Raw genomic sequence first — 15,662 nt, 5'->3', positions numbered from 1 at the left:
GCAGGTCAAAGCTTGGTGCCCATAGAGAAGCAAAACAAGCAAGACGCTTGGTTTCAAGGTGCCTGCAGACCAGGTGGCTCTCTGGAAAACTCAGCACAAGAGAGTAAGCCAAGCTGCGTGCTATAGGCAACAGTGACGTTGTCCTCGGGGTTGCCATCCAATCTGACCCTGGGATAATGGCCTGCCTGCCTCCCACTGGTGATCTGAAGGGAAGGAAAATCCATTGACTGAATGTTGTTACTTGGCCCCTAAGTTTCTCTGCAGCAGGAGTGGGGAACTGCTTTCAGCCTGAGGGCCAGGTTCAGTTTTGGGGAAACTCTTGGGGAGCTGCATTGCAGTAGTGGGCAACAGATCTGTGGCCAAAAATACCAGGATATTGTAGCGCCAGGCTCGTACTGCCATCAACTAGGAGCTGCAACCTTTTAGACTGGGGGAAAATGTGGAAAACCTGGAAACTACCAAATTATGGATGGTTAGAGGAAAGGGGGTCTGGCCAGGAAAACAGGACCCCAGAGGGCCGGATTTGGCCCAAGGGCCTGAGATTCCCCACCAGTACTCTACAGGGTAAGATGGTGAGTGGCGTCCTCATGTGTTCCTTCCTCTGCTCCATAAAAAGGACCCTGCCAGATTAGATCCAGGGCTATATCTAGTCCAGTGTTCTGCTTCTAACAACAGACAGCCAGATTTTCCTGGGAAGCCCGCAAGCAGGGCCTAAAGCACAGATGGGGGAATGTGTGGCCCTCCAGATGTTCTTGGATTGCAACTCCTATCAGCCCTCGCCAGTGGTGCTGGCCTAGGGCTGATAGGAATTGCGGTCCACCAGCATTCCCCACTCCTGGCGTAAAGCTAATGGCCTTTCCCTGTTTATCCCCAGCGTGGGATATTGAGAGGGTATCCTCCCTCTGAACTGCAAGTTCTTTCTTTTAGATAGAGGTGTGCACATCAGCAAAACTTGAGCTCACTGAAGTTCTCCGAATTCCATCGTGGGGCACGTTGTAACTCAAGTCCGTATCAGATCGCGAGCTTTGCTTTTTTTCTTTTTGCACAAAAATCCGTGCGTCTTTTCATACATATTTCCCCAAATGTACGCATCAGTTGCATGCATTTTTTAAGTGTACACATTATTCTCCCATTGATTAAACCATATTTGTGTGCATTTTTCAAAAGTGTGCATTTTTAATGCACATTTTTCAAATGTGCGCATGCTGTTGAACACTTTTTTCTGGGTCCACAAATGACATCGAAAGCTCGGAAATGTACGGACTTCGACGGCAGATGGTGTCCAAGTCTGTGTTCGATCTGGAAGGTGCAAATTGTGTAAATCCTGATCAAACAGGAACTGAAACTAATTTCTCATAACATCTGTAATTTTAGCTAAGAGCTATTGATATGCCTCTTTCTCCTTCATGGGTTTTGTAAATCCATGTAATTAAAGCCATATAAGCTAGTGGATCATTGCTGCATCTCCACGTATTGCATTCCATAAATTAATTGCAGTGGGGATAAAATGTTCACTTGAGCGAGGGATGTCCCTAACACCTTGAAAAACCCTCCAGTGGGCACACGATGGCTTGGCATTTCAAGGCATAGTTGTGTAGTCCCTAACAAATGCCGAAGCTCTCTTGCTGTAATGCTGCCTCTCCCAACCTGGCATACTCCAGATTCGTTGAACTACAGCTCCCAGCAACCCCCAGCCAGCTATGTTGGGCAGGTGCTGGGAGTTGTAGTCCAACACATCTGGAGGGCACCAGGTTGGGGAAGCCTGCTGTAATGGAAGGGATGCTTCCTCCTGCCTTTCTTTTGGCAGGCACTTATTCTTTCTAAGATCTTATCTGTATGAAATGTACACATGGGTGTAGATTTTCTTTTTGTTTTCAGAGAAACATCGGGTGGGGATTGTGCTGCAATACATCTTGAGTGATGGTCCCATACCCTTGCAGATGCATTTGGAGGCGCAAGGAGTGTTATTGGGCAGATTAATTATGACAGCGGGATGCCGAGAAAAGCAACGCTTGAATTGCCTTGCAGCAAAGGGTGGCATTGACCGAATAGAGTCCAGTTCAAGTGGCCAAGAGCCGAGAGGCGTCTCTCTCTTTTGTTTTAAGGCAAACCCAGACACAACAGTCACATTAACACACTTCTTTCCTGTCTCTCTCTTTCTCCCCCCTCCCGTTTCTTTATTGGGCTTTCTGCCATGATGCCCTCTTTACCCACCTACCTCACTTAGATCTTAATCCTTCCATGGGAATGTTTGACTCGGAGGGCTGGAGTTACAAGAACGTGGGCTGTGCAGTCATGAAAAGCCGGCAGCTCTTGTTGAGATGGCTTCTGGGCCAGAACTATCTGCAGCCTGGTGTTTTCCTGAGTTTTTTCGTATCTGGCTGATGCGTGTGCAGCCAGTGGTGCCTTCCCCTCCCAGACATACACGTGGGTTCCCTTCCCAGCACATCAGTAGCGCCGTTTGGGTGTCTGACCTGGTTGTTGTGGGCCAACCTCTGCAAAAAGTGGACAGGGCTTCATTGAAAGGACGGACGTTCCACCCACTGTCTAGACCGCTTGCATTCCTCTCTACCCTGTTGGATAGGAGGGGAGGCCTGGCTCCATATTCCCTCCTTCTTGGAAGTGAAATGGCTTGGAACGTGGGTAGGGCTACGGTCTCCATTGTGGAGCCTCTGGGCACCAGTGTACCTGTGGGCACCTCTCTTGGTGCCTTCCTAATTATTATTTAAGATTTGTTTAAAAATGAATGTGTGTTTTTTTACAACTGGAAGGCTGGCATACTGCAGAGTGAAGTGCTGCCCTCCAGCGCCATCTTAATTTGGGTTCCACAGAACGGTTTTGTGTAAGGACCTCAGCCCCCAGCTCTGCTTTGTACTTAGGTTCTTTGACAGGTTGCTTTTCTTTTAGCCCCACCAATTTGCCTTCTGGGAAAGGAGTGTTTTATGAGCAGCCATACCCACCGTGGCAGCCATTTTGTGAGAGCGCTCATAACACTCTCAAAATTCCCAATCACCCAAAAAGGTTGGGGACCCCTTGGGTAGGGCCTCTTCTGTATGTTTGTTTGTTTTAAATAAATAAATAAAGATTTTAAATAGGGTAGCGAGATTGTTAACGGAGGTATGGCCAATGTGATCATATTATGCCAGTACTTTTCCATCTACACTGGCTGCCAGTCCATTTCTGGACTCAATTCAAATTGCTGGTATTAACATTCAAAGCCCTAAATGGCTTGGGGCCAGGCTACCTGAAGGATAGTCTCCTCCCATATGTACCTGCCTGGACCCTAAGATAGATTTCTGTGTTCCTTCTCTGGGAGCCCCTGCCAAAGGAAGTTAGATGGGCAGCTACTAAGAAGAGGGCCTTTTCTGTTGTGGCATCCCAGTTGTGGAATGAGCTTCCTAGAGAGGCTTGCCTGGCATTGTTTGCTTTTTGGCGCCTTTTTTATTTTCCCAGGCATTGTAGTTTTTCCGTTTCTGTTGCTTTAGATCTGTTACTGTATTTTAAATCTTTGCACTGCTGCTAGGTTTTGTTTTGGTTTTTATTTTGGTTTTATACTTCAGCTATTGGGCAAGATAGATAGATAGATAGATAGATAGATAGATAGATAGATAGAATTTTTAGCCTGCCTTTCAGAGTGCACTGACCTCACACAGCAGCTTACAATATTGCAAAACATGAACATACAGATTACAAATCCTAGGTTATTGTGGCTGTTTTATTGATTCCTGTGCTGTTTATTGTTTTGCGTTATGTTACATTTTATTCTTTTAAATATTTGTATTGCATTTTGTATTTTTAACTGTTCTATGGCATTTTAGTTTTTAACTATTTGTATTCCACCCAGAGAACATTAGTTATTGGGCAGATTAGAAATGTAACAAATAAATACACACATGCACGCACACACAGCAGTAGCAGCAGCTCATGATTTTTAAGCACCAAATGCAGACTGGGATAAAAGTGTCTTCAGTTTGTTTTAAAAGCCAGCAGTGCTGAGGCTGTACATATCTCCCCGGGCATGGAGTTGCAAAGGCATGGGGCTACCACCGAGAAAGCCCTGCCCTAGAATTCGCCAACTTAATGGCTCTTGCCAGTGGGCCAGTGAGTTGGGCCTCCAACACTGATCTTAATGTTTGGGCAGGCTCATATAGATGTAGCCAGTCCTTTAGAGAATGTGGTCCCACACTACTTATGGCTTTAAAAGGCCATACCAGCACCTTGAATTGGGCCTGGAAACTAACAGGCAGCCAGTGTAAAGGATACAGAATAGATTATGGTTGTTCACCCTTTGGAGTTCCCTTCTTAGACACAAACTTGTTGATGTTGCTTTCTTTTCTTTTCTTTTTCTTTTTTTAAACTTCGCTTGTGTGTGTGTTAATTTTTTTTAGTCATGTAATTCTGTACTGATTTGGGGTTAGATTTTTTTTAACTTGGCATTCCTATTTTTGTGAGTTTCCTTTCAAGTTGTTTGTTAGTTGGAAAAGTGAATAAGGGTTAGACAGAAACAAGTCCTACAATAACAGCAACTCCATGCTGACTGGGGAAAGCTGGGCCTTGTGGGACTTCTGTCTAAACATGCATAGGACTGTGCCGTTTGTTCACTGAGTTTCTAATGGGGGCATCGAAGATGGTTGCTGCATCTCATGCAAGCCTCTAGGTTTCATTTAGAAGTGGTGTTTTCCCGCTTCACAAGGTTCTCCATGTTGATTAATCACTGCGCATGCTGTGTGCCATAGTTCCAAAGCGACATGCTTCCTTTTGGATTGGGTTTACAATACAAGTTGTGTGGTGAGGCTAGTGAGCATCTTTCAGAAAGCTTTCACTTGTGGCTGTGCATTAAAATACATGCCTCGCTTACACACAGAGTGACTGAGATTTTGAACTTGGCCTGTATTTAAAATAAGCATCTAGTTATAAATACCCTTAAATACTCCTGAGAAAGAGTCTTATGAGAGATGGCTTCTTTGTAACAGGAGAGCCACTGTTGATTAAAATGCAGCCATTAAACATGTCTCTCTCTCCCCCCCTCCAAATATTACCCTGTAGAGTAAATGTAAGTTGGTACTTGCTCAACATTTCAATAACCTATATGTATAACGTCTTTAGAGAGTGATGGGCTTGGTATTAATACAGCCTTTTAATTGGTAAAGCAAAGGCAGGCCACCTGGAAAGGCGGCCATAGTTGCCGCTGCATCCCACTTGTATTTATTACTCCTTGAGCATCATGTTCTGGGAGCAAAAGGAGAGAAGGCTACAGTTAATGGGTTGGGGGAGTTGTGAAGAGTGCGTAGGAAGCATTCATTCTCCCACAACCCTCTTGGCAGTCATGCAGCCTGACACCCAGCTGAGCCAAGATGCAGCGGGCCAACATGCCGCAAAGGATTGGCGGCTGGCCTTGCGTCCTGCTGAGCCCCTGGTACGTTTGCAGGCATGGCAGCCATATCTTTCCAACACTTATTGTCAGGTCTGTTCCACATTTTGTGGCTTGGTCTCCTGTAGCCAGGACAAGGAGCAAGAAGCAGCACTCTGGTGTGTCTGATGAGACCAGGGGTGCAGAACTTCTTTTAGCCCTGAGGGCTGAATTCCATTTTGGAGAAGCTTTCAGGGGCTGCATTCTAGGGGTGGGCAAGGGTTAGGCAGGGCCAAAACTACCAGCATATTTTAGGTTAAAGCTCTTACTCCCAGTAAGTCAGTCTCCAGAGAGGCATTTCCACCTTTTAGAACTGGGGAAAAACTCCACAACCGCTGGGAAACCACCCAATGATTGGTGGTTGGGGGAAAAGGGGCATGGCTATCTGGAGAACCGAGAGGGCCAGATTTGGCCCCCAGGATGGCCAGATTTGGCCAATGGGCCTGAGCTTCTTCACTCCTGGATTAGAGTGCTCGTCTCCATCCCCTGCTCAGTCAGCACCCTGTAAGGTCAGCTAGATTATCCCCCTCCTCCAGCCTGCTGAGCCCTAAGCCATCTCCCTGGAACCTCTCAGAGCTCAGGAGACAAGGAAGGACTGCCTTAAGGACTGCAGAAGCGAAGGAGCAGCATGCTTGTGCTAAGGAAGGAGCATGTCTTTTGCCAAGGTGGGCAGAGGAGATGCCTGCTTCAGGTCTTGGGAGCCACACACTTGGAAGCCAGCCCTGTCAACCAGTAAGCTGCGCCCTAACGCCATAGCTCAGTGATTGAGCACCAGTTTTGCATGCCGGAGGTCCCAGTTAGATCCTTGGTATCTCCTGTTAAAAAGGCTCATGTAAGCAAATGATGAGACTGACCCCTATCAGAGACCCTGGGAACCCAACTGCCGATCGGAGTGGACAAATGCCGCAGTTGGTAAAGCACAGTTAACAGCCTCACAGCTGTATTGTGGACTAGGTGCATTTTCCAAACTGTCTTCAAAGGCAGCCAAAGGTACAATGTGTTCCGGTAGTCTAATTGGGAGGTTACCAGAGCATGGATCACTGGGGCCAGGCTGTCTCTGTCCAGGTAGCATCTAAGCTGGTAGAAGGTGCTCTGTGCCATGGAGGCAGTCCGTGCCTCCGGTGACAAAGATGAATTGGTGAGCATCCCAGTTGTGGCAACTGACAGCTTCCCCATCCCTCACAGAAATTGGACTGCAAACTGTTTAGTTCCCCGAACAGCTGAGCATTCTGTGCTCAGCCAGTCAGTGTTGGAGGCTTCACCACGACAAGTGCAACACAATAATAACACAATAGGCACAGTTTGGTGGTTATGGGGAAGCTTCATCATTGAATGCCATTTCATCAATATTGATTACATTTCACTATATATCACTGTGATTCTGTGCATGTCTAACTTGGAAACAAACCTCACTGAGTTCATTTCAAAACAGGTGGGCGTAGGATTTCAACCCAGATCTTTTTAAAACCATAGTTCGGGACAAATATATAACGGAAGAAGGGAAAGAGGTGTAACTGGAGAATTATATTCAATCAGCAGAACTGGGATTTAGCCTTTTATCTACCCTATGATAAGTTGAAAGTGTGTGTAAACATAACATGTTTCTGAATTTGAAAATGGAGGTGGGGTGGGGAAATAAGTTGAAGATGTAGTTCTATTGCATTCATAGCATCTGACCACTGGCTTTTGATTTTCAAAAGAAAAAAAAAGTTCAAAGGTTTTCTGTGTAATGTCTACATCTTTGACCTTTTCCTTATTTGCTCCTTTTTCAGTCTTTCCTGTATTACTGACTTGGGTTTATCTTTTCTCCCTTTAGAGAGTTTTGAGGTGACAGTCACCAAAGAAGGTGATAAAGGGTTCTTTCTATCCCTTTTATGAATATTAACCCACTAACTTTTGGTTATGAAATGGGGAATCAGCACTTAAACAGAAGATCCTGTCATGCTTTTTGACCCCATTTTATCCCCCCCCCCTCAGTTTTTTCCTCCTATCCTTCCCACCCCCTTTCTTAAAATACATTGATAGAAAAATGTTACGTAACCAACCCTTGGCTAGAAATATCTGTAAATCAGACATCCATTTGAACTGTGGAGTGTTAATATTTAGGCTATGTAGCTTCCGCCCCCCCCCCTCTTTTTTAAAGGATTTCCGTAGCATTCTCTCAATAGTTTGCTTTTCAGAGGGCGCATTAGTCATATTTTGGTAACAAGTCAGTTTGCCCCAGAACAAGTACACCTTGAAGCTCTGAATTGTATGCTAGTAATTCGCAGCCTAGACTGTGGATCACCTCGGATACAATTAAGTTGCAGTATTACGGTCGGTACACATGTAACATTCTGAATTATGGAGCATTCCATTGTCCTGTTCACTCTGGCACCCTCCCTTGCTTATGAGTTCTATTCTCCCTTCCCTTTCAGACCTAAGTCTGGTGCAGGGTTACCTCTCTACCACTGTGTCTTTTAACCATGATTAGTTTCGTAATGGTGTGGGGTTTTGAAGTGGGTTTGCAAACTCTGGTTTGAAACCCGTCGCATTGGTAATCTAACCCTGTGCCATGATTAGCACTAAAAAAAGGATGAGGGGTGGGAATCGGCATGTAAGAGGGAAGCAGAAGGAAGGAGCATGTGAGCATGCATGCCAAATCTCATAACACTGGTTAGGATACTAGAAATAATGTGTGCTTGTGCTAGGCCTCTGTTGTTCCTTTCCAGGGATCTTAGGTTGTAGTGCTGTCCAGATGATGAAACGCAACAAATTGAACCCCAGTAGAGGGAGATTTTGGCTTAACACATAGTCCCAATTTAGTAGGTAGCTGTTGAAATGGATGCCTGAAAAGTTGGTATTTCTACCTTCCTCATTCAGTAGCTCATTTTGATTCCTTGACTCTTTTTTTTGTAAAGCCAGGTACATTGCACAGGAAGACTTTATCCTTTTGACCAATTGACAGAATTTTTGTGAATTATAGTGCTGAATCTTCGATATACCTTGAAGCTTTCTTTCCATCTTTTTTTTTTTTCTCTCCCCCAACTTTGTAACTTCACATTTTTAACCTTCTGCTCTGGTCAAAAAACTCAACAAGCTGCCCAGCTATTTCCTGGTAGCTTGGCATAGAAGACACTCCCTGTGGCCTTGGCTGTATGCTCTCCTAAGACCTCTTACTGTTGTGCCCTAGAGTTTCTCAAGTACTCCTGTGAAATGCCTGTCTACATCTCTCTTTGTCTTTCTCTCTTTTTGTATTCCTGCATGAATGGATGCAAAGTAAACCAAGTTGCTTGAAAAGCAAAATGTATGCTTTTTCTTTTTCTTTTTAAAAATAAAGTTCCCAGAATTCACCCATCTTAAAGCACAGTGCCTCTTGCTTTGTCCACAGACCCTCACAAACCCTTGGCTGCAAAATCGTTGAGTGATACTTGTTTAAAACCAACACGCACACACTGACACATGCGTGTATCTGGCCTTGTTGACCTGAAAATGCTAACTGGAGTTGCTTTGAATCTCGTAGGTGAGATTTGCGGATTTAAAATTCACGGACAAAATGTCCCCTTTGAAGCGGTGGTGGTGGATAAATCCACCGGTGAGGGGATGATACGATCCAAAGAGAAGCTTGACTGTGAACTGCAGAAGGACTACACTTTCACCATCCAGGCCTACGACTGTGGGAAGGGACCAGATGGAGCAAATATGAAGAAATCCCACAAGTAAGTGCCACGTGGGTGGGAGGAAGGGGAAGTTGTGATTTAAGTGTGATTTTTTTCCTGATGGGATGTGGTTTCTACTTGTTGTTGTTGTTGTTTTTGTTCTTGGATGGATGAATGAGAACCAGGTGGTGATGACAGACATCCCCTCAGTACCACCAGTGCCATATGGACTCTCTGCTTTTAAAAGCACTTTGCCTTATGGTACAGAGAGGTGCTGTTACATTAGCTTTCCGTTGGAGAAAGGTGGACAGCACAACTCTGTCCATGCCTGCCAAGTGATGGGCTAGTTACGCCACTGCAGCTCAGTGTGTGCAGACACAGGGATGCAGTAAGTAAGGGGACAGGGCACAGAAGGCAGTGTGTAGGGAAAAGGTAGTGGTCAGTGCTGGACAAAATCTAACCCAAAGCACAGCTGCTATATTCTAGCACAGCTGTACCCAACCTGGTGCCTTCCAGATGTGTTGCACTACAACTCCCATAATCCCCCTGCCAGCTATGCTGGCTAGGGGACTATGGGAGTTGCAGTCCAAGACACCTGGAGCCCATTAGGTTGGAGAAGGCTGCTCTAGCTTGATAAAGAAGTTGTGATTGTCTAATTTAGAGACAGAAATTAACTCATAAATGCTCTGCTTTTCTATAGCAGACTCCTAAACCCATCTGTTTCCAAGCTGAGTTTCATCTGTGGTTCAGAGGAGAATCTCTGAAAGGCAAATCACATCGCCAAGTTACTCTTCTGTGGTGCAGTTGGCTAGTCCAGGGGGAATTGTAGTCACAAGCTCGGACCATCTCACAGGCTGTATCCGGCCTGTGACCAACCAGTTCTGATGACACAGTGGCTATAAGGTAGGCCTGCTGTGCCAATTAATCTGGTAAACGTTATGATCAACCAAAAAGGTGCCCCCAGTTAATCTGGCAGCAGATTAAAAAAAAATGCAGTGCATAAGGCAAACAGAAGAGGCATTCCCCCTTCTGTGTGAGAGGAAGTAGAATGCCTCCTCAAAGATGGCACCCATGTGTGTAATCAAAAAATGCTGTGCCCTGTTTCCTTGGGCTGCAGCATGTTCCCTATACATAAACGTGTGCAGATTTAATGGATTGCTTGGTTTTACTCGGCTGGAACTCGTACAATCATTCAGTTACACTTCCTCTAACTGGGGTGTCGCAAAACCCCTTCTCCTGACATGCTTACCCATAAAAGGAAGCCAGCTGGGCAAGAAAGCCATCGTGTTTCCAGTCTGTCTGTAGGAATGGTAAACTTCTAAGATGGTTGGGCAACATATGGCCTGCATGCGCCCCCCACCGTGGTGTCCAGATTCACACCAGTGGCAAAGCAATCGCCTGTTTGCCAGCAATAAACTGCTGCCATAAATGCTGCAGCAGCCAAATTTAGCTTGAGACTTGGCCATTGTAGCATTCTGTAGTGGTTGGCTGCTGAAAATGTACAGCAAACTAGTGTGTGTGGGGGGGGGGGTTATGCCAGCACCTTGCAGAATTTCACGGGGTGCTGGCGGAAGCAGCAGCAGGAGTGCAGCCTGAGGGAGGGGGCGGGCGGATGAAAATGGCCCATGGACCGCCCAAAGTGCCCACCCATGTTCTAAGACGAGGGAAAGATAGGAACTCAAGCGATGTATCATCCGTTGTTGCTAGTTCAGAGACAGTAAGCGGACTTCCTAATCCATGAAGCAGTTGGGCAGGTAATAAAAACCGCTGGTGAAAGCGCTTTAACAAGCCTCTGAAGGAGGGGAGCTCGAGCGATCTCTGGAAAGGAGTGCTGTTGTTGCAAAGCTATGTGGATGGGAGGGCGGCTGTCACCCTCCCCAGATGAAAACCACAGTGTTGTGGAAGTCTGCTGCCTTAGCTGGGGAGAAGAAATGATAATGGGTACACCCAGCACTGTAATGATTTTTAAAATGCTTCTTGAAGGCAAGTGTCAAAACCAGCTCTGGAGCGAGGGTTGAAATCTGCACAGCATCTGGTAGGTGAACAGAGCTCGAGGAGTGGAGGCCACCAACAAGTCAAGGATTTATGGCCAAAGCTGGCCTTGTGTTGCATTGTTGGAGCTCATTAATTCCTTCATCCATATGCCCCTGCCTGAGGTGTACGTTTTGGCCCTGCTCTTAAGGTTTCATTAACTGTACAGCTTGGACCAAGTGGTGCTGGTGGTAGGTACATCCAGCCATGATGCACTGCAGGCATTGACATTCTTCTCTGGCACACACAAGAGGACACTGATATTTTAGATTCATAGGGAAAACTGCCCCCTTGTCTACCTTGTGCCTTGGGGGTCCATTTTCCACTATGGCACATGAGACCTTTCCCCTCTTGACACAAGGCAAAGAGCTTTCTACGATCCATGTCCTCTTCCATGTACCAGAAAAGCTAACGTAAATGTTGCCTGTTGATGGAAAACAGACTCCGGGTTCAAGAAATCTGAAATATGTAATGGATCCTTTTGTGTGCTAGCTAGCTATTTGTTTTATTTATTTATTTATTTATTTATTTATTTATATTTATGAATCGCTCATATGAAAGGCATTTCTCAGTGATGTAGAGTGGGTAAGATTACCTTTCCAGGAATGTCTGTTGGAAAAAATATGTTTTCAGTTGGCACCTGTCTAATATGTAGTGGTGGGGAGTTCCAGAGAATGGGAGTTACTATATTAAAGGCCCTACTCTGAACCATGATGGACCAGACCACCGAAACCTTGGGCACTACCAGGAGAGTATTTTCTTACAAGCACAGCAACCGAGCAGGCCGGTAGGGGATGAGGCAGTCTCTTAAGTATCCTGGTCTTGAGCTGGACCGAACCCTTAAACCTGTCCCAGCAGCATACAGACAGACAGTTTAGCTAGCTAAAAGGGGCTGTTGCCACAAACAAAACTGGCGTGTAAATTAAATCGAAGCTCCTGAAGAACAAAGGCGTTTTCTTTCCAGATAGGGTTTGTTTTTCTGATACATGATCCTCCATTGGCCTTTGTTTTTGCTTACTGATAAAGGACATATATTTGGAAGGTCATTAGAAAAATACAAGAGGGAAGGATTGACACTCTCGGATTTCTTTATAGGTTTTTCTACTAAATATAAAGCACTGTAGGTGGCTTTATGGTGGTGAATTGTCATTATGATGACAAATTGTCATCCCCCCCCCCTTCTCTGGCCCTTTTTAAATCCCTGCCTTCAAGAACTGAGACAACTTGGCCTTCAGCTCAATAAATCTTGGGTTGTAATACAATCCATCTAATCTTGCTGACTAAGCCCAATGCCTTACCTTTATTTAGCTCCTATAATTCATTACTTAATAAGATGCCATTTATAGTAGGAAAACTGAATATCTGACATTGTCACCATAGCATCCGTAAAGCGGCTTTAGGCGTTGCAGGCATAACAGGAGCAGTAAGTTCAAGTGCCGTACTTTCTGCGCCTTCTGCATCTCTATCTAACGTGAATTCAGATCTGGATGGGGAGATCTGAGGCACTCTCTCTTGCTTTGCACCGTTGCCACATCTGGAAACGGCTCCGTTGCTTGCTGCCCAACAGCATCACTCATCATTGGTTGAAGTTGAAAGCTCCACAGTGCTTAGGGAGTGGCTGTGGGTCAGTGGTAGGGCATTTGCTTTGCTTGCAGATGTCCCCAGGTTCAATCCCCAGCATCTCCAGGTAGGGCTGGAAAAATTCCTGCCTGAAACCCTGGAGAGCCACTGCTGCCAGTCAGTGTCAATAATACTGGGCTAGATGGACCAAGGGTCTGACTCGGTATGAGGCAGCTTCCGACATTCCTTTGCCTTGCAGTGGGAACGAGCCACCAGGGTAACTGAGGAGAAAACACAGTGTCCTGCTATGGTTGGATCAGGCTCAGCGTTAGGTTAAACTAAGGGGCAATCCAAAAGTGGGGCAATCCAAAAGTGGGGCAATCCAAAAGCAAGTCAGTAAGCAGGCAGTGGTTAAAGGCACAGTTCTACCAGGCAAGAGGAAGAATTCCAAAAGAGAGGTCTGGCGAGCAGCCAAGGTCAAAGCACAGACAAACAGTCGGATACAATACACAGTCCAAGTAGCAGAGTCAAGCCGGAGTCCAAGGCCAGTAGCACAGAGGTTCAACCACAAGGCAAGGTCAGGAAAACAGGCGACTACAAGCGAATAGAAAACCTTGTTTCCAGCAATGGCTAGACTGATACTGCAGGGTTATATTGCCACAGCTTTCTAAGCCCCACCCAGGCCTCTGTTGCCGTTCATATAGGCCTTGCTCGTGAGGAGGCCCTTCCTCTTGAGGAGTCCTTCTGTCTGTTCGAGCACTTCTCCTTAAAGGAGCCCTGCCGGCCTGCCTCTTGAGGCAACAGCACTCTCGGGGTGAGGTGGTCGCTCAGCCTCTGCCTCAGGGGCAAAGCCCCCTCCTCCTGTGGGGACCGAACCGTGGCCCTCTGCCCTGAGGGCCCAGGCTCCCCCAAGTCTCCTGCCATGGGCGGCTCCTGGATTTGGGCTGTCCCTGGGAGCTGTAGCTCCTCCTCAGAGGAGGATTGCTCCAGCGGGGGCATGACACGCAAGACTGTGCATCCGGAGTACCCAGACTGCATCTTCCTGTCAGTTTCCTTGGTTCAGCCTTCTCCAGTCAGGTGCCCTCCAGCTGTGTCGGACCGCAGCTCCCATAATTCCCAGCCAGTATGCTGGCTGGCAATTATGGGAGTTGCCGTCCGACCTGGCTGGAGAAGGCTGGCCTGCTTGATCCTCCTAGCCATTCCAGTGCCCTGGAAAATAAAGGCCAAAGTTGGGGTAGGTTGAAGTCTTGCCTCCATCAGGGGCTCTCATACCACATGTGTCGATGTCTCTCAGCCCTGGATAGTGGCAGCCTCTCAGGGGTGGTAGGGAGAATTTGCTGGGGAGCAGTGTGGTGGGGGGAGGAGGATCTGACATGTTGGGAATGTTCATAGTATCCTGTAAATCCTGAGTCGGCCGCCGGCCGCCAAATCTCTCGAAGGGCTTGCTGCGTGTTTGGCTCAGGCGAACGTTCACAACCGGCTGTTCTCCATCTGCAGAGCAACGGTGCACATCCAGGTGAACGACGTCAATGAGTACGCGCCGGTGTTCAAAGAGAAGTCTTACAAGGCCGCCGTGATTGAAGGGAAGAGGTACGACAACATCCTGAAAGTGGAAGCGGTGGATGCCGACTGTTCTCCCCAGTTCAGCCAGATCTGCAGCTACGAAATAGTGACTCCAGACATCCCCTTCGCTATTGACAAAGACGGTAAGGAGGAGCGCCGATGGGGGAGTGACTGCTGGCCCCCCTTCGGTGCTTGGGACAGTGCCCGATTAGCCCTGTTCTGCAAATGCATTTAAATCTGGGCACACAGGATTGTGCCCTAAGAGAATTAAAGGACGTAGTGATCATGAATACGTACAAAGCATTAGTACAACCATTAATTTATCAATATATAGCTAATAAAAATTAGAAAAAGGAGAGCTAATAAAAGCCCAAACTGAGAAACAGTTATAAAAGAGGAAATGGATCTCCTACCTTCTCATTTGCTTTCCAGCCATTTCTAAAATTCAGCAGTGCCAGATTCCACCCTCCTCCCCCAGCTCAAATGCAGAGTTTTTAAAACTGGTTTTCCTGCTGCTCTCAGGTTACATAAAGAACACGGAGAAACTGAACTATGGCAAGGAGCATCAGTATAAGCTCACGGTGACGGCCTACGACTGCGGGAAGAAGAGAGCTGCTGAGGACGTGCTTGTGAAGATCAGTATTAAGCCGACGTGCAAGCCAGGCTGGCAAGGTTAGTGCGGTGCCCCCCCATCCCCTCATCCCCTGCCATTCATTATGCTGCAGCAAAATGGTTTTCAGCAAAGGATGTGGAACCTGAGGCCCCGGGGGCCAAATCCGGCCTGCCAGGATTCCCGGAAGGCCATGCCCCCTTCCCCTGGCCCTACGTTCCCTTTCTCTCAGCTACCAATTGTTGTTTGTTTGTTTGTTTGTTTGTTTATTACATTTCTCTACCTCTCAATAGCCGAAGCTCTCTGGGCGGTCCACAACAATTAAAACCACAAAAACAGCATAAAATACAATGTAAAATTTAACAGTTTAAAACCACAGTATAAAAATAAAACCGAAATAAAATCTAGTAGCAATGCAGAGATTTGAAGTACAATAACAGATTTAAAACAACACAACTAAAAATGCCTGGGAAAATGAAAAGGTCTTCACCTGGCGCCAGAAAGAGCACAAAGTAGGCACCAGGCGAGCCTCTCTGGGGAGCTCATTCCACAACTGGGGTGCCACAGCAGAAAAGGCCCTCTTCTTGGTAGCCACTCACATCTTCCTTTGGTAGGGGCTCCTGGAGAAGGGCTGCTAAAGATGATCTTAAGGTCTGGGCAGGAATGTATGGGAGGAGATGATCCTTTGCTTGTTTTCCGGCTTTTGTGCAGTTTTCCCCCCTTTCTAAAAGGTTGAAATGCCTCTCCGAAGGCTTCGTGACTGGCAGTGAGAGCTTTAAGCTACAATATGCTGCTGTTCTCGATATTTTCGGTCCCACCACTTTTGCCTTTGGCCCTGCCCACCATTGGA

The 15,662-nt window shown here is 46.6% G+C and overlaps 1 protein-coding gene across 5 annotated transcripts in view; it reads left to right on the top strand.

Annotated features, from left to right (window-relative positions):
* Positions 1–15,662, top strand: part of CLSTN1 (calsyntenin 1) — a 71,368-nt gene that overhangs the window by 26,476 nt on the left and 29,230 nt on the right. For 3 of the 5 annotated variants that reach the window (XR_014786013.1, XM_084821780.1, XM_084821779.1), the window contains exons 3-5: positions 8,913–9,108; positions 14,137–14,345; positions 14,725–14,874. Coding sequence is in view for 4 of the 5 variants with exons in the window: in XM_084821780.1 (XP_084677906.1) it covers positions 8,913–9,108; positions 14,137–14,345; positions 14,725–14,874 (555 nt within the window). In the remaining variant the exon portion in view is untranslated. Of the gene's footprint in view, positions 1–7,226; positions 7,257–8,912; positions 9,109–14,136; positions 14,346–14,724; positions 14,875–15,662 lie in introns of all 5 variants that reach the window. The other 2 variants (XM_084821778.1, XM_084821777.1) reach the window with 1 other exon arrangement.

The sequence above is a fragment of the Heloderma suspectum genome, chromosome 15 (genome assembly GCF_057233095.1).
Source record: "Heloderma suspectum isolate Gila_16-S chromosome 15, 16-S_ref, whole genome shotgun sequence".
NCBI lineage: Eukaryota > Metazoa > Chordata > Lepidosauria > Squamata > Helodermatidae > Heloderma > Heloderma suspectum.
The sequence above is the reverse complement of the archived record's forward strand: the minus strand, read 5'-3'. Positions and strand labels throughout refer to the sequence as shown.